Source organism: Urocampus carinirostris, chromosome 12 (assembly GCF_059441175.1).
Source record: "Urocampus carinirostris isolate Australia breed hairy pipefish chromosome 12, RoL_Ucar_1.0, whole genome shotgun sequence".
NCBI classification, from domain to species: domain Eukaryota; kingdom Metazoa; phylum Chordata; class Actinopteri; order Syngnathiformes; family Syngnathidae; genus Urocampus; species Urocampus carinirostris.
In genome coordinates, this window is record NC_142360.1 from 6,753,136 (window position 1) to 6,777,362 (window position 24,227).

Below are 24,227 nucleotides of genomic sequence, written 5' to 3' on the forward strand. Positions count from 1 at the left end.
AGTTTTTACATCCACAAGTTTTCATATTTAAATTGAATTCAATGGGGATAGCATGCAAACAATGACAATAGGGGGAGGAATAAGTAACTAAACTTCTGATTAGGGATACTCAAAGCGCAATTAAAACCAAGCAGAAATATCTTTGACATATTTTAAGTCTTGAAGAAGAACCTGACTATTACAAATACGCACATACATGTGAACCTGGTGGTCCGCCAAAACCAATTGCACCCGATGGTCCCTGAGAACAATCAAAAAAAAAAAAGGTTATCTATTGTCTGCCTTTGACCTATAACAGCACTGACCATTGGTCCTGATGTCCCGGGGAGTCCTGGAGGACCCCGAGCTCCGGCTATCCCCTTAAGGAAACGACAGTTCAGGTTATGAATCAGATTTTATGAACATTCAAACATGTGCAAAAAAAATATCAACAAAAGCTCTAATTTAGTTTAGTAGGTATAGTGGATTGCTGTGCCGGCTGGCTGCCAAAACTGTCATTCGCCCTGCCCGGGCTGCTATGTGTTGCGGTGCCAGACATTGGATAAAAAAGGATCGGTATCTGCAGCACAAAAATGAGCCCCTGTTGGCTGTGGTTGTAAGTCAGGGTAGGCATAGGGCTAGCAGGACCTAATATTCAGAGATCCACTGTCCCCAATTGCATATTCGTTGAGTGAGGACCGGCAAAGCACTTTTTTTGTGGGGGGGAGGCCAGGGGCATGCTTTTTGCCTTTACTGTATTTCTGACCAAAAAAGGAATTGCACTTGTACTGCCATCCATTATCCCCAATCTCATATTACTGCGAGAAGGAAACCGGCAGAGGGCACTTTTGTTTGGAAATGCGCCGTAATGGCACAGCAATCTTTTTGTGTGGGTTCTCAGTTTTGCCATTGAACGAACTACACTGTTTTGGCCGCGATCCATTATCCTCTGTCAACTTTTGCTGCGAGCAGGGGGCTGGGAGAGCAAAATTGTGTCATAAGTGGCGGCTTTTTTTTAAACATTCTTTTCATCCTAAAATGAACAGCACCATTTTGGCCGCCATCCATTATCCTTGGTCGACTGAATCTGAATCTGCGAGCGGGGCCAGCAAAGTGCATGTTAAAAGAAATTTTTTCTCACCAAGTAACCAGGAGCCCCATCATTGCCTCGAATACCTTTATTCCCCTGGTCCCAGAAAGAAATGACATTTTTCAAATCGTTGAAAAACATGTGTCTTTGATGGACAGTGTTTTCTACCTTATCTCCTTTTCTGCCTCTGTGGCCTTGGGGTCCAGGTTCCCCCTCATAACCCTGCAAGAAATAAAGAAAACGATTAATCAACAAAATAAAGTTCAAGTGAATTAGGAAATCCATCACAACTGTAAAACCTTGCTGAACATTGGGAAGCTCGAGACATTCTTACCCACTCACCCAGCTCCCCTTTGTTGCCTTTATCTCCAGTGTATCCATGGGGTCCCTGAAGAGTCAAGTAGGCCGAACAATAATCTCATTTTCAACTTCACAATTAAAATAATAAATAATTTCCTGTTTTGCGCACAGTAAACGTATAGTTCCTGTAAGTTACCTGTTCTCCAGGTAGGCCTCTGGGTCCTGGTTCGGCATCGTGCCCGGAAGTTCCTTCGTTGCCTGGTGGGCCCTGCGGTCCTGGCATCCCTTGGGGTCCTGGGAGACCCTAAGCACAATGAAACACAATATTGAATTTAATATTCAATTTGGAAATATGGATTAAGCTACCTACCATTTTCCCTTGAATTCCTTTCCGGCCTTGCTTCCCTGTAGTTCCAGGGACCCCCTTGAAGACCAAGAAGACACATTTTCATATTGCTGTGATTGGTTAAACATACGAGTTAATAGTAAAATTAATTCTTAATAATGATAATAATAATAAAAATACAGATGAAACAATGTACAAAGACCCCAGAGATATGGGGACCCCACCTTAATATGTTCTCACCCCACGGAGTGGTGTAAGATATTTTTCGGGCCTTCTTTATGGCATTTTTCCCCAATTTGAGACATCAACAACAAATCATTCAGTTAGTCTTAAAACTTATAAGAGTCATACTTTATAGTTGCTCTAAAATGCCCGTCTGCTATTCGTTTCGGCACGGCATCGTGAAAATAATGATACGCTATTGGCTGAACTACCTCCCACTATGTCTTTCTTTCTTTTTGTTCATTTCAGAATATCACATTTCTTAAGCTAAGTGTCGCAAGACTTACAGTTAGTCTAAAGGAGAAAAAAACCTTATCCATGTAGACAAAGCTTGCTATTAATAAGAAATATGAATAAACATGGCGAATGTCTATCCTCGCCAAGGTGCATGGCTGAAACTAATCAACAATCTATATTATCATTAAACTAATGAGACGATTACAACAAGGATAGTGACAATCATCACAAGTAAAAGTTTGAGAATCAGTTTTAATTCAATGCACCGTCTCCTGCATCCTCCTGCATCCACCTACTACTCCATTTGACCAGCTCAATTCACGTCCCACATAAGGTGAAAAATATATATAATTTTTCCTTTACATGTTTAATACTTATAAATAGTACTTACTATGTACTACATTGTTATCGGGATTTTTCTATCGGTGCTTATTATTATAAGTTTCTGTCCCCTACTATATGGCATATGGCAGTTTTCACTCTGCGGTCCCCACCTCAGCCCATACTGTATTCATTTTTAAAAAGCTATATATATATCTTTCAAACCCTTCTCATATAGCTACTTACGATTGGTCCCACATTTCCTCGAAGTCCAGGAGGACCTGCTTTCCCCTTCCGCTTCTGAAATAAAAAACAAGAAAATATCACATCATCGGGACAAATTGATCCTTTTTAACATGTAACACATACCGGCCATGAAGAAGTCAGCTTGATGTAGAATTTTGTTATCTACGAGGTCATAAAACAAAACAATTTTCATTTTTATTCACGTTAATATCGCAAAAAGCTCAACAGGTTCAGTGTCCACCTTGAATGCTTCCCACTCCTCCTCCGATGTCTGAAACACAAGAATTGTTGGCATCCCGGGAGGACCCATTGGGCCCATATATCCAGTCTCCCCGGTTCTTCCCATCACGCCTTGATAACCCTGACACGGGAACACATTTCTTAGTGTGGTCGATTCTAGAATATATCATTTAATGTTTAATTTATGACCTACTTTGTCTCCTTTTTCTCCAGGGAGTCCTTGTAGACCTGGGGGCCCCTGCAGGCCCTAGTGGAGAAAATATAACACAATTAATTTTAGAATTAATCCTAACCAATAGAAAACATATCTTATAGTTTATTTATCAATTTTATAAGTACTGTGTTTATATTTGACAGTGTACTTCATGGTTTAGTAATTACAGATTTGTATTGGGCCAAAACAGGAGAAAATGAAACGCTTGGGTTGAGTACATGCATTTGCCGTATGAGGGCGCCATTTACCATGTCTCTCCATCTACTTCTCTCTCCTTAACTCTGTCACTCACTCTCTCGCTCTCTTCTCTTTCTCACTTTGTCCCACCGGTTCTTTCTCTCTCTCTCCGTCTTTCATTCTGGCTTTGATCTATCTGGCATTTTAACTCTCTCTCTCTCTCTCTCTCTCTCTCTCTCTCTCTCTCTCTCTCTCTCTCTCTCTCTCTCTCTCTCTCTCTCTCTCTCTCACTCTCTCTCTCTCTCTCTCTCTCTCTTTTTACCTCTCCCTTTCTCTCTGTTGTTTTTTTCTTTGTCGCTCTCTCCTTTTTGTTGTCTCATGATGTCACTGTCTCTCTCTCTCTCTCTCTCCTTCTCTCTCTCTCTGTATTTCTATTTTTTTCTCTCTCTTTCTTGTTTTCTCTGTGTCTTTGTATTTTCTCTATTTATTGGCCTCCCTCTGTTTGTCTCTCTATCCTTTTCTCTGTCTCTTTTTTAGCCTCTCTTCTTCTTCGGTCTCTCTCTCTCTCTCTCTCTCTCTTTCTCTCTCTCTCTCTTTCTCTCTCTCTCTCTTCCTCTTTCTGTGTGTTTTCATCTTTGTCTCTCCTCTTTCACTGAATCTCTCTGTCTTCTCTCTTATTCCATCACTTTCCTTTACTCTCTTTCTTTGTCACTTTTACTCCTAGTCTGTCTCTTCTCTATTTTTCTCTCTAATTCCCCATCCCTTTCATTTATTCTCTCTCTTACTTTGCCTCTTTAGTTCTCTCCCTCTTTATACCTCTCTTTGTCTCTCTCTTTCCTCATGCCTCTCTCTTTGGATATTTCTCTCTCTCTTTGTTCTCGCACTTTCTCTCTCTCCCCTTGTCTCTCCTCTTTGTCCCTTTCTCTTTGTCTCTTTCTCTCTCTTGCTCTCTCTTGGTCTCTGTCGCTCTCTCCGTCTCTTGTTCTCTCTTTCTGTTTCAGTCGCCTTCTCTCCCTGTCTCTGTCTTTGTTTCACATTATTTTTCTGTCTCTCTTCATCTCTCTCTCACACATGCAACCCCTTTTCACTCAAATAACCAGCGTTTAACCTTAAAATACAGATTTACCATTTGACCTTGAGGCCCAGGTCTCAGTCGTTGTTCTTGAGATGTTGTAGGAGCCTTTAGTGGAAATCCATTCTCCGGTTGGATGGATTCTCTGAGGCTCAAGGTGAAAATATTGTCAGTTGGTTGGGGTTGAGGTTCCTCAAGGACTTCCTCCTTTTCCTCGTTTCCTAATTCTTCCTCATCTTCACTGCTGTCTGTTTCAAAAGACGAAGGTGGAAATAAAAGGCTGCTGGTATCCACATGCTCAAGACTTGAAACAGTAGTTTTGATATTTTCCAAGTTAGTTGGAGCTGTCTTCTCAAAATGATCTTGGGTTAAATCCTGATTGGCTGAAAGCGTCAATCCTTCTCTTTTCATTGAAAAAGTATCCGGTTCGTTATCATCGTCTTGCTTTAGGTCCAGAGTCAAACGTGTTGGTTGGATTTTTCCCGGATGCGCTGTTGTCATGTCTGCTGGTCTCGCATGTGTATTCACAGCTTCATCTTTTTGCGATCTGGATGATGATGATGAAGTTGCTTGATTGAGCATGTCGAGCTCCTGGAAAACCATGGTTAGAATTAAGATCACATTGTAGTACTTGTAGACTGGCCTAAGTTGTAAGTGCATCAGAAAAGCAATGAAAACCAACCATTTATCTTAATTTATTTTTCACAATTAAATAAAATCCTTACTATATCTTTATATAATCTGAATAGTTTTAGATATTAGATTGTTGACATTTGCAAGGAAAATGCAAAAAATAAGCTGAACATATTTTTAAGACTCATGTAAACTAAGGCAATATTATCACCACGGTTTAATTTCAGGAAAAGTGAAGTATTGCATCACTAAATAATGATTAAAAAAACAAAATAATCCAGTTCAGGTTTGTAGAGAAAGAATGACTTCTCAAACATTTTCAAATCGGGTAAAAAAAACAACCCCAAAACGAATAAATTAAAAGAAATCAACATTAATCTGCAAACCACTATCATCATCATAAGGATATCAATAGCAAACAGCATTTTTAGGTCTTAACATTTAGAAAGTAACATAGATTTCTGCATGATCAACACATACAAAAAACAAGACTGTAAAAACAATTAAAAATAAATACCTCTTGACTATGTAAAAGGAAAATTTACATTCACAATCTATTCATTTATTCTGATTTTCGCACAATGTTGCTGCAAATGTCATTGCACTGTTCTCTGATGCACAGACTATTTTGGCGATATTCTTTTTTATCTTTTAGAAGTTTGATTATCCCGGAGTGCCACTTCAAATCTCGTTGTAAACATAGTAAACTACAGTGTATTCGATAACAAAAAGGACTATTCTATCTAAATGTCAAATACATAAATCAAGATATTTGAACCTTGAATTCATTCTCCTTTAGTTAACTGTTACTATGCTTCCTATGCATGTCTAACACAGGTAAGTTGACAATAACAAGTAAGTCAGTTCATTACTTTTTCTATTAAATTCGATAAAAAGTTGACGGACATACCAAGGTGAGCAACAGCAGCATAATCACCTGCATGGCTTTTGATGGAGGCTCCTTTGCGGGCTACTGGGACTTATAGCTTGGGAAACCCTGACTACGACACACAAACACACACATTCGCACACCGAGATCACCGAAGACAGAACTCAAGGTTATGTAATCCATATTTGCATAGCAGGACACGCCGCTGCTTCCATTTACAGTAGACCCCCGGGATACAGTACCTCCTTCTTACGACATTTCCCCTTCACGGCGTGAAATAGAGTTTTTTTCTGCCCCTGTTTAAGCCATTTTCCTACTAACAAATTAACAACGAATTCTTTAACGTGCACAAAAACGTTTAAAATTCAAACTTTGTGGCGTTTAAGAGTTATGTCTCTGACACGCCTATCTGCTATTGGTCAAGTGTCATGAACCGGAGCAGGATCAGGACCCAAATGCGTGACGTTTCTCACACAAGCCTTTCATTTTACGGGAAATGGGGAGTCATGCACGTTAGGCAGCAGTCTGGCGTGGAACGATAGGAAGCCAGAGGCCAAGCAGATATCGGACAGATGGGGTCGATAGCGGACAGGACAGGACAGACAGGATTGATATCAAAACAGGATATCGAAAATAAACAGGACGAACTAGACGGGAACAAAACTGGAAACCGATATTAAACAGGACAAAATGAACGGGAACAATACCAGACAGGAAATATCAACACAAAACAGGGCCGAGTCAAAACCCAAGTCTTGTGGGGCAGAGGTTCCTTGACGGACTGACAAAGAAAGAGTGAGAGCACTGAGCTTAAATAGACGGAAAGCCAATCAGTCAACGAGCCGCAGTTGGCGCCACACGGGCGGGCCCAATAGGGCGCCATAGCAAACGTGACACAAGTTCATATTAAATGCTGTTCTGTTTGTCATGAGCTCTCTCTCTACCGGCAACCAGCACCAACCACCTCCCTGCTCTGTCACTGCACCCCAATCTGTTCCACCTGTCTGTTCTTGTTTACCACCAGCTGTTCTGAATTCCCTGCCAATCAAACTCTGTATTTAAAGCCCTGCCTTACAGCTTACCTTTGTCAGAACGTCTGCAAACCCTACACCCGAAACTTGTTTGTCTGTGCTTCTGACTCTGAACCTGGACCTGTTTGAACCTTCTGCCTTCTCTTCTGCCCCGGTCTTCCAGACTCGTGTTTTACCTACTCCAAGATCTGTCACACCAACTTTGTTGCTCGGTTTCCTCTTCGTTCCATCTTTCAAGCCATCTTCCTCAAAGGTAGTTCCAAATCTCCACTTCAAGATTTCTCTTCACTCGAAGACCCTCTCTCCGGTTTCCCCCATCCTAAATAAACTTTCTTAACGTGACGCAATTGTGGTCCGCGTCTGTCTGATCCGTGACACTGCTATTGGTTTGCATAACAGCATTATGAAAATACAGATATGCTATTGGCCGTACGATCTCATAATGGATACTGTAGTTTAAACTTAACACTACATCAGTAAACGTATGATCTGAGTGTTAAATTAACAGTGTTCATTTTACTACTTGGTATGTTGAATGCCCTCAACCGATTGGAATTTGGGATTTTATCCAAAAAAAGGAGGCATTTAAAACAACAACATCGTCTTAAGGCATGAATTATTTTCAATTGGGTGTTTAAAAATCTGTTTTAATTTGAATCCACTGACTTCCTCGCCCCTCTGCATCTGCCCCTAACTCTACTGTAACAGTTTAAGAATGTCACACCAAAGGTAAATACAATTTGATTTTTCCTGTACATACATTTAATTTATATTGTTATTTAATCATATACATGTATATGACACATAAGTAGCACTAATTAAATACTATTTTGTCAATGTTTTTATCTGGAGTACCATGGCTTTGGAACATATTAGCCAATTTTATCCCCCACCATACGGCAATTTCACCATATGATCCCCACTACAAAATTGATTATCATTGTATCCCCGGGGTCTACTGCATTTATTATCCATGTAAAATTAGATGTTCACAGTTTATGAATCGCCATCCCATCTGAGATGTAGTGGAACCTCTTCCTGTGGTGTGTCTTGGGCAAGTACAGCCTGGTGCCCATCCCTCTCCAAGCTGTTTTTTTGGGGGTAGAGGTTTGCTCCCCCACATAGAAACAGATAGTACTGGTTTTCATGGTTATCTGTGGCAAAAGAAAGACTCCTGGTCTCACTCGGTTATTTATTATAAATTAGACGTACCAACCATCCGTCCATTGGCCCAAGTTCAAAAGATGACAGCATCCTTCTTTTTGTGGCCTGATATTCAATTTCAGTTTGACTTTGTGGTGTGAAATCGTGATATTTTTCCAATATCAACATCTTCTTTTGGCGCCTGACGTCTCTCCTAGGTAAAAGTCACACAAAACAGAAGAAAGTAGACGTTGGACCAGATACGTTCCGATGCCAACTTTTATTACGTTGCCATCAAAAACGTATTTTACAGTACTGGAGCTTTTATTTATGGAGGTCAGGACGATGACGCCTCCGCTCTTTATCACGTTCGTGTTTCCTGCCTCGCTGGGCGTCCAACTTTACCTTGAACTTTCTCGTATTTGTCTTTAAGCTTGACGGGAAGGTCGGAGGGCGAGGACTGAGACTCAGGTGAGGAATGTGGCAAGGGGATCAAGAGAGTGCGCGACTGCTGCCATGCTGTCGGCTCCAGATGGATTCAACTTACCGTAATAGGATGTGGAAGGAGGGGGTAGAGGGTCTTGCTCATCTTTGAGTCGTGACACCAGGGGGCTTTGTATGAAGCTTCCCAGGTGTGGTAGTGAAAGGTAAATATTGGATATTACACAGACAACAACCCTCGTTGCTAGGTCGTTCAGTATGGGAGCCCAAGTGTGCCAGAATGGGGCAAATAAAAACAACCTTTTGATTACATGATATAATGTCAAGTAATGTTTATTTGTGATGCCCTTAATCACAAGGAGTCTCAAAGGGCTGCACAGACCACAGAAAATTGCAAACCGCAGACTATTATGACACCATCCCCTGATTTAAATCCTACATGAGGGCAAGGAAAAACTCAAAAACCTAAACATGAGGAAAATAAAAAAAAACTTGAAGGGACCGCACATGAGGTAATGCCCTTTCCAGGATGACCATGCTGCAATGTATGTTGCATTAACAAACAGTACATACTGTGGATGTTGTCAACATTAAATATAGGTTATTCATATGCTATAAAGTAGAAGTATGTTTTAAGTTTAGATTTAAACATTTTCACTGAAGTTGCAGATCGGATCTCAGGGGGAAGAGCAGTCCACAGCACCGGGGATCGATTGGAGAATGCTCTCGAACCTGTAGATCTCTTCCTGGCTCTTGGAACACGAGTAGACCAGCATTTTCAGACCGAAGGCTTCGGACCGGAACATGGTGTCATGATTACCGATGTGAATCACCTGTGCCCGCTCATTTGGCGCCAGCCGCTGCGGGCTTTGATTGGCTCCCTGTCCCTTTTTAAACCCATTCCTGTCACTCTTCGGTTGTCAGTCCGTCTGCAAACCTCTGTTGATACAAGGCAAGCCTTTTTTGACCCTGACTCCCGCCTGTCCCGTTTTTGCATCCGTTTTTCCACCTGCCCGTTCCTGATCTCCCCGTTTGTCTCCGGCTACGACTTGTTTTGACCAAGTCTGCTCTCCTGTCCCGGCTTACGACCCGTTTTTTGACCCCGTCTACCTCTGCTCTCCCGTCCCGGCTTATGACCCGTTTTTGATCCCGACCAGGTTTTTGCTCTCCTGTCCCTGCTACCGACCTGTTTTTCCGTCCCTGACACCGCCATCGCCCGCTACGGAAGATCCACTTCCGTATTCGGATCACAATCTGAGTGCAAGAGCGACTTGCTTCCCGCGTCCAGCGAACACCGGATTGTGGGCGCAGCTCTTCCTCTTTTTTTCACTAAAACTTGTGGTAAACGTTACGCAATTGGGTCCTGATTCCGTTCTGGTTGTGACACATAGGGGGAAATTCAATCTGAAAGATTAATTTTTTTTCACACACTACAATTTCCTAAGGCTACATTGTTTCTCCAAATTTGTGTGTAAAACTTTCCAAACACACCACTGAACACGGACTGAGAGTCTCGAGGAACTCACCCTGACATAACGAATGCATGCTCTTTGACTGGCATTCCATCTGTACCATTCAGGCAGTCCAATTCAATACAGCGACAACCCATCCTTAAACAGCGAGCATAGGCCTCCAGAGACAACTCCCTGGAAAACAAGTCTCCTGTCAGATGTGATGTGTGAAGGCGAGATCCAGTAATGGGATAGAGGATTGTTCGTATTTTCCGGATATACTTGGTCCAAAACAAAATGAATGTCCTGGAGATGTTGTGGTGTGAACCTAAACGGGCACTCCATGTTCGAAACCCCTCCAATATGGCAGATTTGGAACAATTTTGCAAAGAAGAGTGGGCCATAACACCTCCACAATGTGAAAGACACAATACCAATTATCCTAAATGTTTGATTAATGTTATCACTGCCAATGGTGGCCCAACTCTGGGTTCAGGGGCAATTACTTATAGGCTTTGATTTGTGTGGTGCCTTCATAAACAGAATCAACATTTCAAAACTGCAATTTACATTTTCTTGAGTTGTCTTTGTGAGATTCTAAAATTGGTTTTGATGATGTGAAACCTTTGCGAGTTATAGATATCCCCAAAAACACAGAAATCAAGAAAGGGGCTGATACTTTTTCACAGCACTGTACAGGGAGTGCAGAATTATTAGGCAAATGAGTATTTTGACCACATCATCCTCTTTATGCATGTTGTCTTACTCCAAGCTGTATAGGCTCGAAAGCCTACTACCAATTAAGCATATCAGGTGATGTGCATCTCTGTAATGAGAAGTGGTGTGGTCTAATGACATCAACACCCTATATCAGGTGTGCATAATTATTAGGCAACTTCTTTTCCTTTGGCAAAATGGGTCAGAAGAGGGACTTGACAGGCTCTGAAAAGTCAAAAATAGTGAGATATCTTGCAGAGGGATGCAGCACTCTTAAAATTGCCAAGCTTCTGAAGCGTGATCATCGAACAATCAAGCGTTACATTCAAAATAGTCAACAGGGTCGCAAGAAGCGTGTAGAAAAACCAAGGCGCAAAATAACTGCCCGTGAACTGAGAAAAGTCAAGCGTACAGCTGCCAAGATGCCACTTGCCACCAGTTTTGCCATATTTCAGAGCTGCAACATCACTGGAGTGCCCAAAAGCACAAGGTGTGCAATACTCAGAGACATGGCCAAGGTAAGAAAGGCTGAAAAACGACCACCACTGAACAAGACACACAAGCTGAAACGTCAAGACTGGGCCAAGAAAAATCTCAAGACGGATTTTTCTAAGGTTTTATGGACTGATGAAATGAGAGTGAGTCTTGATGGGCCAGATGGATGGGCCCGTGGCTGGATCGGTAAAGGGCAGAGAGCTCCAGTCCGCCTCAGACGCCAGCAAGGTGGAGGTGGGGTACTGGTATGGGCTGGTATCATCAAAGATGAGCTTGTGGGGCCTTTTCGGGTTGAGGATGGACTCAAGCTCAACTCCCAGTCCTACTGCCAGTTTCTGGAAGACACCTTCTTCAAGCAGTGGTACAGGAAGAAGTCCGCATCCTTCAAGAAAAACATGATTTTCATGCAGGACAACGCTCCATCACACGCATCCAAGTACTCCACAGCGTGGCTGGCAAGAAAGGGTCTAAAAGAAGAAAAACTAATGATAAGAAAGAAAATTAGAAAAATGTCGCTTTTCGTTCACTTTTGGTCCAAGTAGTTTGTCTTCTTCCTTGTACATCGTGGCGAAGAATCAACCTAACATATAGTTTTACATTGTACGGTACAGAGAGAATGACACAGAATGTGTGGTGCACCACAACCCTCTTACTTAATGTGATACCTCTTTTTATGAATAATTGGCTTTGGGAGTAGCTTGGTAACCTGAAATATTTGTAAGTAGAGACACCTTTTGAAAGTAAATGCGCTAACCTTTTCCAAGTCCAGAAAAAGTAGGATATATTTTTTGATAAATCATAAAAGAGCATCAGAATATGAAACAAATACATATTGAAATTAGATTACTGCACAATAAACATGAAACGACAGCCACATAATATATAAAAACAAAGAAAAAATGTTGAAAAACTGATCCAATGATGTCTGCTTTAGCCGACTTTCGACAATCCGTCAAAAATATGCAAAGCAGACGTCACCATAATGAGCGATAGACCGGCCAGTCAACACTTTTTGGTGTAATTCCTTTCCGCAGGGATTTAATGGTATTTTGATCATTATTTTGTAATAATGTCTTTAATTTTGGCTAATGGAATGATGGCTGCCTTCTCCTTCTTATTGTCTCTGAACTTCTTCTGCTAGGCGATGTGTGTTTTCATACCTTTCTATTATTTCTGTTTCGATGACCAGGAAAAGTCTCTTCATCTTCTTTTCCCCTTGTCCACTTTTCTGAATGTCTTTTGTGGGGTCCATTGTAAATTATAGTTCTTTATAGCGGTACCATACAGTAGACTGTTTACAGAGTGGGAAGGGGACACGAACAGCATGCCGTGTTTCAAGCATACACACTGGGTTGCCAGGTGTTTACAGAGCGGAAAGGGCACACGAAGAGCAAGCCAGGATTCATGCTCACGCATTGGGTTGCCAGGTAGAAGTCTGGGAGTGGGGAGTGACAGCGCTTACTGTACCGTATTTTTGACATTGTATCCTGAAACACCTTTGTAACTAGAAGCAATATTTTCTCGTTCAGGTACTTTAATACCTGAAACTTTTGTATGTAGAAACATTTGTAGGTAGAGGTACCACCGTAGGTTCCTTCCAGTGCAAAAGAAGGTGGGGGCAGCAAGCGTTGAGCCCGATTTGTTTGCAAGACATTCTGTGACTGATCTTGACATGCAGAGGATAAAATCATGGAGGAGATTGAGGGATGTGAGGCGGGTGCTCCTAGAGATCCAGTGGACCAACAAGGAGGGAAATACGAGCATGGTGGAGCTGGACAAAAGTACTGTTTTTTTTTCTTCACAAATGTACTCAAGTTAAAGTAAAATGATTTAAAAAGAAGAACATTTCCCAAAACTTACTCAAATAAATGTAACAGAGTAAATGTACTCCATTACTACCCACCTCTGGTCTTGGGCAGGACTCAGTAATTTTTCACACCTTGAAACGCAATAAAACGACTTATCACAAAAAAAAGTTGTTGCAAAGTATTAAGGATTGATAAGAATATCAGAATATATAACAGAACAACACTTTAAAATTAAGTTTATTATAAATCTACTTATAACATTCAATGCATGCATATGACATCGCTGTTTTCCATCAGCCATCAGTATGAACCTGTATAAACTCATCTTCATCCATGCAATGTTTGCGTTGCGTCGTCTGCTACAAGCCATGTAAACTCCTCTTTCTACTATGCTTTTAATGTAGGTTTACGTTTTGTAGCGCCATCAATTTTGTTTGCTTCTTTTGAATATGTCTTCTGGGGCTTAGGCTTTGGCTTGATTCCTAACCACTTATCCATTTTTCTTGTGTTCTCTGTGCGTCTACTTTGGAAAATGATATGCAAATGCACGACATTATAACGCTCGGGAGAGTCCGGAAGCACAAAGTTATTCGATGCAGGTTTCTGATCGGCTGCCGAGTATGCAAAATGCCAAACGGACCATAATCCCAAAATTTCCAAACCGAACAAAGGTTTTGAAATCGGAATAAAGCAAACGTTTGATTTGAAAAAAAATCTTAGTTTTTTGTTTGTTTTTCTTAAAAAAGTTGTCGCCCACCCGGGCGAAGACGTTTTGTAAGTTGTACGCCCGACGTAAAAGATGCACGCCCAGGGCATCCGGGCAGGCGTTATTTCAGACACTGATATTATGCTGAGTAAAATGTTTGGCGTCTCTACCCACTTCTGCCCAGGACACACCACAGGAACTGGCGGCCCTATGACACGAGAGGTGAAGGGATCCAACCAACTGATATGTGATTTATTGTATTAATTTATGCTGTTGATGCGTTTTTTGGTGTAAGTTTGGAACGTCAGGCATTTTGTTTTTGTTGACTTGTTATGAATCAGAGGCTGTACTTTGGTTTGGTCAAAAATGTAAGAAGTGTTTTATTTTTTATTTCATAAGGAATTAAAAGTGAAGATCTCAACCGCATTTCGACCTATGTGCTGGTTCCCTTCACACCAACGTCAACAACCAAAAACTTGACACTGTCACGGTTGCCATGGCGCCCTATTGGCCCCGCTTGTGTGGCGCCAGCTGCGGCTCGTTGACAGATTGGCTTCCCTTCTATTTAAGCTCGGTGCTCTCACTCACCCTTTGTCAGTCCATCAACGAACCTCTGCCCCGCAAGACGTGGGTTTTGACTCGGTCCTGTTTCCTGTTTTAGTATTCCCTGTCCGGTATTGTTCCCGTTTATTTTATCCTGTTTAATATCGGTTTCCAGTTTTGTTCCCGTCTAGTTCGTCCTGTTTGATTTCGATATCCTGTTTTGATATCAATCCTGTCTGTCCCGTCCTGTCCGGTATCGACCCCGTCGGTCCGATATCTGCTCGGGCAATTGGTATCTATCTCGTCGGCCTCTGGCTTCCTGTCATTCTACGCCAGACCGCTGGCTAACGTGCACGACTGCCCCATTTCCCGTAGAATGAAAGGCTTGTGTGACAAACGTCACACATTTGGGTTCTTCTCCTGTTCCGGTTCATGACATACACAGTGAATCAGGGCTACATTTCTATATTTCTATGTGTGATCCTGGAGTTTTATGTCCAATCTCGTTGCATACAATGACGATAAAGACAATTCTCATTTGAATTCAAATAAAATGAGCGACCAAACTCAAATATGAACAAATTTTTATTTTTTGGTCCACTTCATACAACAAGACAAAACATCTCTCGTCAAGGAAATTCTGGCTTGGGAGGCAACTGTTTCGGGCGAATATTCCCAGGCACAGATGAGGCTGTTATGTATCTGCTGACATCATAGGCGGATATGTTTTCATCCAGTTTTAAAACTGTATGAGAAAAAAAAAACCCAGATGAGCACATTTTAAGCTGTGGAATGATGGAGACCAAGTAGTTGGAATGCAAATCATACTAGAAGGCAATTTGGGGGGGATTAGGATATATCCAAACCACCCCAGTAAAGGCAGATTAAAAAGCAATGAATAAAACGTCCATTTAAAAAGTAATACATTGTCAGAGTGTCATTACCATGCCAAAGCAATAGGTAACGTCACAACTCTTCTCAAAGAGTAACTATAGTAGACCCCCGGGTTACAGCAACCCCAACTTTTCAAATTACAAAGCGAAATACAATGGTTATTTTTCAGACCCTCGTTACAGCATTTTTCCCACTAGGCAACATCAACAACAAATGATTTCCAAGACCGAAAAATATCAAAATTCAACTTTTCCCTATTCGTAAGTTACATCCCTGAAAAGCCTTTCTCCTATTGGTGGCCGCCATAAAAAACCTGGTCTGCTATTGGGTTGTGCCAATATGCAATCAAACTATGCCTTTCTCCCTTTTCAATAAAAAATAGTTGGATCAAAAATGGACCAATCCAGTACGTTCTCTGGTTGGTATGACCCAATTTCTTGTGTTTTGCAGAAACAATGTCCACATATGTAAGATAATGGTTGAGGTTTTTGTACAAGTGAAGTTTTTGCAAGTTTTTGTTTAGAATACAAATAGAATAATCAGGTTATTCTATACTTATCAATCCATGTAATTTTATTTACAACAGGAAGCGAAGAAAAATGGATCAAATCAAGTATTGGGCCAGTCCCTTTTTTGGCGCAAGAGTGTTCATTCTATTCATAATCTTGTCTGCCTCATATAGCCTTATGTTGGTACAATACTGTATTTATTATACTGCATCTACCCGCTACTCCACTGTACCAGCTCAACTCACGTCACGATATAGCTAGTTTTTCCCTTTACATTTATAATGTTATTTAATAAGATACATATAATATATATATATATATATATATATATATATATATATATATATATATATATATATATATATATATATATATATATATAGGTAATACTTACTGTATACTTATTTCTTACTATTTTTCAATATGTATATACAATAAAAATGTTTTTACCTAGGTTACTGTGGATTTGGAACACAATAACTAATTACCATAGGTCTTTATCATCCACCATATGACAATTTACTGTACAATCCTAATTATTGTCATATCCCGGGGGTCTACTGTACAATGATCAAATAGGCTGGAAAAAAAGTTTTGCACATACAGTAATCATAGTATGAATGTGAACAGAAGGGTAAAGCAAATGCTCCAAAAAATTAATAAACAAATCTCCGCCATTGGTGTGAAGATCGCCTGAGATTAAGCGGTCAATCTGCTGGTTTCAAAATGTCCCCCAACACGTATGCAGCACGATATATGTTTTCAGTTGAAGACGTTACATTTAGGCACTCTAGCCGGATTTCCGTGTTCACATTTCAGATACAAATTCAAGTTATAGTGACCACTACACAACGTGATTATAATTACACAGCTTTAAATCAGGGTGGGAGCGTGGTGGGAAATATATACAATCACAAAATGGCTCCAATCAGTGTCCTTGTTATTTTTGATGGAAAATTGCATCTTCTTACTGATGAGGAAGCTACACTGATATTGATTTTAGCTTGCTCTTGTCCAGTGTTTCTCAACCAGAAAATTTCAGATTTAATTTCATTATGATTAATTTGTAAAGCCCAAAAAGGTGCTTTGGTCGATGAACCTGTGTGAGGTTGCAATAAACCTAACCCTTACGCATTACCCTAATTGATAACTCCCTAACACTCTAACCTTAAACTTTACCCTCAACCTAAGCCCTCAAACCCAAACTTTCTAACCCTAACCCACTAACCTTCTTACTCGTAACCCTTAATACAAAACTCAAAACCCTAACCATAAATGTAACCCCATAACAATAACTTTTAATCCTAACCCCTAACTCAAACCCTCTAAGCTTTTAACCCTTGTAAAGCAAATAAGCCCAGCACAAAAATGACTGCCATATTCCTCTTTTTCCTCATGTTATTTTGTTTTCTTTCTTTTCCACAAACAAAAACTGAACAGTTACAGTTGCCCAGTCCAAATAAATCAGAGCTTTGGAATGGATGGAATGATTGCGTACCAATTCACCAAGTACCATAATGAAATCTGATAAAATGATGTTTTGAATGTAATTAAAACATCCAGGGCTATGTATTAATAAAATAATGTTCTCACCGTACGATTGAAGGGACAATCTCAAGTACAGAACATTACATACATTTTTTACTTATTTGCCTTTCTAACAAGCTTAAACAATTTCAAACACCGTCATCCAATACTGGTGGTATCAGATATGTGAGACCACGCCAAAGAGGCATGATCTGGTCGAGTGTCACTGATCTATATAAAAAGAATTGGCTGAGCGATAGATGTTCACATTCTTTGGCCTGGCGCATGCGTGCAAGCCTGCACTGCAGCCTTGAGATCAGCACGCGGGCCATAAGTTGCGACTATCCGGATCACGAGACCAAATCTCTTCGCAACAAGTAAGAGGATGGTTTCAGATTTAATACCATGTTTGCTGGTTCTTGGGAATGAGCGTTTTTTTTTCTGTACAAGGGAATCCCCCCAAATCGATTAGCATTATAGCGGGAAACTTCCTTTTGTGCTAGTGACTTCAAGACTTTCAGCAGTCAAAAACTCCCCATAATCTCCGGCGTCACCCCCCTCCCTCTTTTTTATCATTGATTCTCTGTGTTAATAAATTATGTGTCCTATTTCAGTTGGCCTGGTTTATAGATTCCATCTTTTTGGGATTAGTAATTTATATCAGAACTCCAAGAACTTAAAGTAATAACGTATATTTTTTTTATATCATTGTAGGAATTTCTAGCATCCTTCAGATAAATAAAATGTTTATGGTGGAGCACAAGCAACACCTAGAGGCAAATTTGATAACTGATTGCAGTAAACAGTAATTTATTCAAATCCTAACAATTTTTCGAAATTAAAGCTAGAAAAATAACCACATCCTAAGCCCTGACACAAACCCTAAACCTCTAACTCAAAGCCTCTTAAACCTAACCTGCTAACCTTAACCTTCTTAGCCCAAACCCTTTAACCCTTTAGCCCTAAACCCTAACCCAAACCCTCCAATACCAAACCTCCAACGCCAAACCACTAACCCTAGCACTGAACCCAAACTAATAAGACCAAACCGTAACACTCAATCTCAACACCTAACCCTATACCTTTTACTCTAGTCTAACCCTTAAACCCCTAACTGTAATATTTCTCCAAGTCTGTAAGTGGCAGTAGATCACTATTTTAATAATGATCTGCTCAGGATTTTAAAAATTTGGTAACAAATATTTTTGTTTTGAAGATGACTTACAAATTTACACTTCCGCCCCCAAAAATATATTCCAGTGGCAAATCGTTTAGTTTATTTTAACATTTTTTTTTCATTCTGATCGAAAAAAAAAAGCTCATTTTAACACTATTTTTTCGAAGTTTAACAAACAAATTGTGGAAATATACATATACTAAAAAAATCGAAAGTTGAATGTTGTACAAAACCAAATTATGAACCGATTTCTTTTTACCTCCTGAGCTATGGTCGCTTTAAATATAAAATGGCAAAAAAAAAAGAGACTAATTCTTATTCTATATACTTTGACAAAAACAAAGATCTATTATCAACTAGGGCTACATACTAATTGCAATTAAAACTTAGTCATAATTAAACTCGAGCCGAAAATGATTATTTTTAATGGACAGATACTTTTTTTCCGAAAATGGTTGAGAAACACTACTAAAGAAACAAAAACCCCTGACTGTTTTTTGTTGATCATCTACTGGCATGGTTAAAAATTGCAACCGAATCTGGATCAAATTTAAAAAGGTATTATCCAAATGTAAGTTTGGGTAAATTGGCCATTATTCCCAGTCTTCTAAATCAGGGATCTGCTTGTTCTAGGTCCAAGAGACTAAGGTTTCACACTAGACAGGAAACCCCGTCTTTGGGTTATGAAACCAGCCCTGGGATTTGAGTATGTCTTGGTGCTACATCATTGTTGTCAAACATGCTGCCCGTGGGCCGGATCAGGCCCGCCAAGGGTTTTAATCCGGCCCGTGAGAATACGCTGAGAGAAGCAAAAGAGAAAAATGACTTGGAGTTTCAAATATGTCCACTGGAGGCTGCCAAAGCCAGGCACCAATTACAAAGCAACCGTAGCTGTCATTCTTTCTCCCTCTTTTGTTCCTTCCCTCATTCTCACACTCTCTCTCTTATTATTTTCTCTCTTTATAACTCTCGTTCTCTCTCTCACCCTTTCTTTTTTTACCTTCAATCTTTCTTTCTTTCTCTATCTTTCTATTTCTTCTCTTTTCCTCTCCCTCCCTTCCTACGTCTCTAGTTCTTCACTCTCCCTTTTCAATATTCTTTCTTTCTCAAATTTTCTCTCTCTTTTAGTCTTCCTTTCTCTCTCTTTGTCCTCCTCTCTCTCTCACTCTTAGTTTCTCCCTGTCTCGCTATCTTTTCTCTCTTTTTCTTGCTCACTGTATTTCTTCTCTCTTTCTCTTTCTCTATTTCTTCTCTCTTTCCCGTTCTCTATCTTTTTCTCCTATTTCTCTGTCTTTTTATCATTTTCTTTTCTCTCTCTCTACATCCCTCCCTCAAATTTTCTCTCTCTTACTCTCTATTTCCCCTCCCTTTCTCTGGCTCTATATTTCTCCTCTTTCCCTTTCTCTGTCTTTTTCTCCTATTTCTTGGTCTTGCACTCTGCCTTTCTCTATTTCTCTTTCTTTTTCTTTCTTTCCTTTTTCACTCTCTTTCTTTCTCTTTCTATCCTTTTTCTCTCTCTTTCTTACTTTCTTGCCCCCCCCTCCCTCTTCTCTTTAATCTACTAGTCCAGCCCCTGTGCGAGTTGTTTTCTTCCATGTGTCCCCCAAGCTTAAATAAATTTGATACCCCTGTGCTACATGTTCTGCTCCTGACGTAATATTTTTTGTCTTTTTCAACAACGATCGTCTTCGTCCGTATCACTCGGCATCTCGTTGTCCGGACTCCCATCAAAATTCCTTTGGAAATGTCCGTTCGAGACCTGCCAGGAGTGTCTGAGCTGAGGAGCGGAGCTAATAGCATTAGCACGGCCCAAGCTAGTTGCAACTGCGCTCTCGAAAGTGAGGTGTTCTCGCCTCTCACCTTCCGGGGCCTCCCTGACGTCCTCGTGGTACGGGAGGTACGGTTCCGAGATGTAGCGGTGGGGGGACGGATGGTTTGGGACAGACACCGTCGCTTTAAAGGGGGCGGAGCTTTCCAAAAGAGGGACACGCCCTGAGGAGGAGGAGAGCGGGGCCTTGCACCCGAGGGGCGAGTAGGAAATGTGAGGGCGGGGCCGAGAGGGCGTCTGCGGTAGTTGTCGGCGGTTACGTGGGGCGCCGGATTCAGAAGTCGAGTGGGCAGGGCTTGTTGTAGTGATGACCTGGACATAGGAAGACATTTCCTTTTGGAAACCCAAACTTATTTGAAAACCGTACCCCTGACTCTTTAGTTTGCAGTATAACAATGGTTTGAAATGAGATTTTATTCATTAAAAATCGGAAGTTCGAACTGTTTGATTGGAAAGCCTTATGAGCTGACCAGAGGCGTGTTCAGGAGAGTGAGTGATTGCTATCGCGAGCTATCGCTAGCTTCTGAACGGCCAGTGATTATTGAGCGCTCGCGTGCCCGAGTAATCACGGGAGAAAGACCGCTTACTTTGATTTCCAACATGGCGTCGACAGTGCAGAAGATGGAGGATCTCACCCTGACGAGTGCTGTTGGCGATGTAATATATCGTCTTACATTGCCTGGTAATGTTTGTGAACAATGCAAGAGAGGTATGACCCTTCCACTGCGTTTAGGATAACCTTAACTGTGTCAATATGCGAACTGTCGCTCATATCAGCCAACTCGCTCAAAGCAAGCTGTAGAACGAAATCCATTGTACTGTCGTCGGCCATTTTGGATCAGTAAGGCAATCACAGTGAGCGATTACAAAACGTTCAGCAGTGCGCGGCAAGCGATTGTCAAGAGACTACATGTCTGATCACTCTCCTGATCACGCCTCTGTCAATTATTGAATGGGGTTAGGTTCCCCCAGTAGTAGTTTTAGGTATCACTTCCGGTTGTAACCAGCACTATTGGAAGCAGTCTGTATGTTCTTCATATGGATTTCAGTTATATTAACCTTGGAGTGCAACCAACTGTAAGTTCTTGCTGTAAACTGTTGTTAAGGTTGTTTTATTTCTTTGTTGTGTTGAATGTGGTGATAAAAACGCTATGTTTAAATTAAAAAAGAAAGATCGTTTTTGGTGTTAACAATGCCAATTATGATGCTTTAACAATGCTAGTTAGCTAAACTGTTGAGGCATTTAGCCTTTGTTTAAGCTTAATTTGCATGATACTTAGTGTATGTAGTTTTGTGTGAAACATAGGTAATCAATGCATTTTGTCACTATGTAAAAATACTCTACTTCAAAAAGATGCTAGAGGTTTGATTTGGTTTAATTACCTGATTACCCTACCTGATTTAGAACGTATGTTTGAGTGAATATTAGAATATTCTGTGAATATTAGAATATTAGTTAGTGAATATTAGGAAATTTAGATTGTAACTAGTGTGTTGTAAGTCTCGTGTTTCATTTGACATTTTATATGTTGTATCTTTTGTGCTTCAGTTTCACGACTCATTAAGACCGGAAGATTTCAGTTAAGCTTTCAACCTGGAATCAAGCCTCGGTCTTTGTTGTTGTTCACTATTTGTCGTCAATACCCCAGACCTATTATCCAGGAGAGAATACCTTACTTTGCCTCTTGAAGCCTTAACCCTGTCTAAAATCTCAGTTCTGAGTTTAAATCCTAAACACTGTCGCAAAATCCATCCAATTGCTTTTGAAACTTATTTTGTTAACCCTTTGAGACTCTTCGTGATTTAGGGCTATACAAATAAAAATGACTTGACTTAAAGGGTTGAAACTTCTCACTTCAAACTTTAACCCTATCTTGAAGTCAAATCTTAACAAGTCTCAATCTATAAACTCTTCAATAACTAGTAACCTTAATTTAAAATCCCATTTCTGCTTTAAACCCACATTTGAAATATTCAGATTTTCTGAAAGGCTACCCCAGCTTGAAATTGAACCCCCAATTTGGCTTCCAAAAACTAATGGAAAACCTATAACCAGGCTTGAAACTCTAATCCTGGTTTTAAATCCTGGTTTTCCTTCCCAAGCTGAACTAAAAAACTTACTTCTTTATCTTAAACTTCCTGAGCTTCTAAACTTTATCTTAAAATACTCGCTTGAACAAAATTTTACACTTGGAACCCTAACTGTAAACCATTACTTGAATGTTGAACTTTCTTGAAACCCTGCTCTAAAACCTTTAGAAAATGGTAACAACTACAAAAAAAACTTTTGGCTCCTAGGCTGTGTAGCGTATTATGAACTGACCGATAACGGATAATGGATAGTGAATAAAGAAGATAGAACAATAACCCTTAGAAAATCCCCCCCACTCATAATGCTTATCAACCTTAAGTTAGAAAGTTAATTCAGACTTAAAACACTAACTGGAAAACCTAAACTCAACGTCGTAAGTGAGGAAGCTGCTGGTCTCCGGGTAAATCTCTGCCACGTTCAGGCCTATCTTAAAACCCTAACTGAATACCTCAAACTAAAGCTAAAAACCTTTACTTGAATCCTTAACTTTTTTTGAAACGGAGCTCTAAAATTATTACAGTATTAAAACAAAACAAAAACTTACTTCCAAAGCCTGGCTAGATCAAACCTGAACTCAAAGTGGAAAATGAACCCTGAATTAAAACCTTAGCTCTTGGCGCCTTACCTCTCTTTGCAAAGAATAAGGGCGTCCGTCTTTAGGCGAGAGTGAGCGCGTCCTCTCGCCCGACGGTTCCCGACTTCGCTCCTCCGAGTTACAGCGGGAAAGTTCTGGAGATAGTAGGTGGCGCCGTTCTTTGGACCGCCCCCTCTCGTGGCTACTTTGATTGGTTCTGGGATCTGTGGGAGGAATCAAATTGTGGCTAAGTACCGTATTTTCCGCACTATAAAGCGCACCTAAAAGCCTTTAATTTTTTCAAAAGCTGACCATGCGCCTTATACTACGGTGTGCCTTATGTATAGATCAGTATTGCGTCGCAACAGGTCTCAACTACGGTAAGTAGCCGTTGACTCCTTTATCCCCCGTAGAAAGTAGTGCACTGTGTATGCTGGAATATATACCGGTAAACCAGCATTTCATTTCCATTTGTATGTTTTTGTAAAGAACATAAAATGGCTCCTGTTTAGAGACATAAAGACATTTAAACTCAAGGCGATCAATCACACACGAGAACATGGAAATAGGGGCAGCAGTGAGAGAGTTCAACACCAAACAACAAATCAATAGTGCGAAAGTGGAGGAAGTATGAGGATGAGCGGCGCCAAGTAAAGAAGACTAAACAGAGTTTTTGCAGGAACAAACTTGAACAGTGGGTTGTTGAACAGAGCAGCATGTAGAAGTGTCAGTACAATCACTATTCGAATGAAGGCAACAGCGCTGGCACGCCAACTTAACATCTATGAATTAAGAGGCTGTCCTTCTTGCTGCTTTCCATTTATGAAAAGTCGTCATCACTCCATCCGCACACGAACTACTGTTTCACAACAACTGCCAGCTGATTAACAAGAAAAGATGGCCACTTTTCTGACATACTTCAGAAACAAGATTACTAAAAAAAGATCCGGGCAGAGCATATCATCAATATGGACGAGGTTCCTCTCCCATTGCCTGTGAGCCGCACTGTGGATAAAACAGGAGCACGTTCGGTGTATGTTCGCACAGGGAATGAGAAATCATCCTTCAATGTAGTTCTTGCCCGCCAGGCTAATGGCCAGAAACTTCCACCCATGGTTCAGCTCTCGCCATTATTCCAGGTGGACTGACTAAAGAACTCCAGCCGCGAGATGTTGGCGTCAATAGAGTATTCAAAGATTGACTGCCAACTGTGTGGGAGCAGTGGATGACCCAAGGCGAACATACGTTCACCAAGACAGGTAGACAGTGCCGGACGACATATCCCACTTTCTGCCAGTGGATTGTAAATGTCTGGGCTGATATAT

The 24,227-nt window shown here is 40.7% G+C and overlaps 1 protein-coding gene across 1 annotated transcript in view; it reads right to left on the reverse strand.

Moving 5' to 3' along the window:
• Positions 1 to 19,998: 19,998 nt before the first annotated feature.
• Positions 19,999 to 24,227, reverse strand: part of cacna1ea (calcium voltage-gated channel subunit alpha1 Ea) — a 153,081-nt gene continuing 148,852 nt past the window's right edge. The window contains exons 47-48 of the mRNA XM_088348895.1: positions 22,954 to 23,126; positions 19,999 to 20,548 (exon numbers count right to left, since the gene is read on the reverse strand). Of these exons, the coding sequence (XP_088205021.1) occupies positions 20,081 to 20,548; positions 22,954 to 23,126 (641 nt within the window). The 3' untranslated portion in view covers positions 19,999 to 20,080. The remainder of the gene's footprint in view (positions 20,549 to 22,953; positions 23,127 to 24,227) is intronic.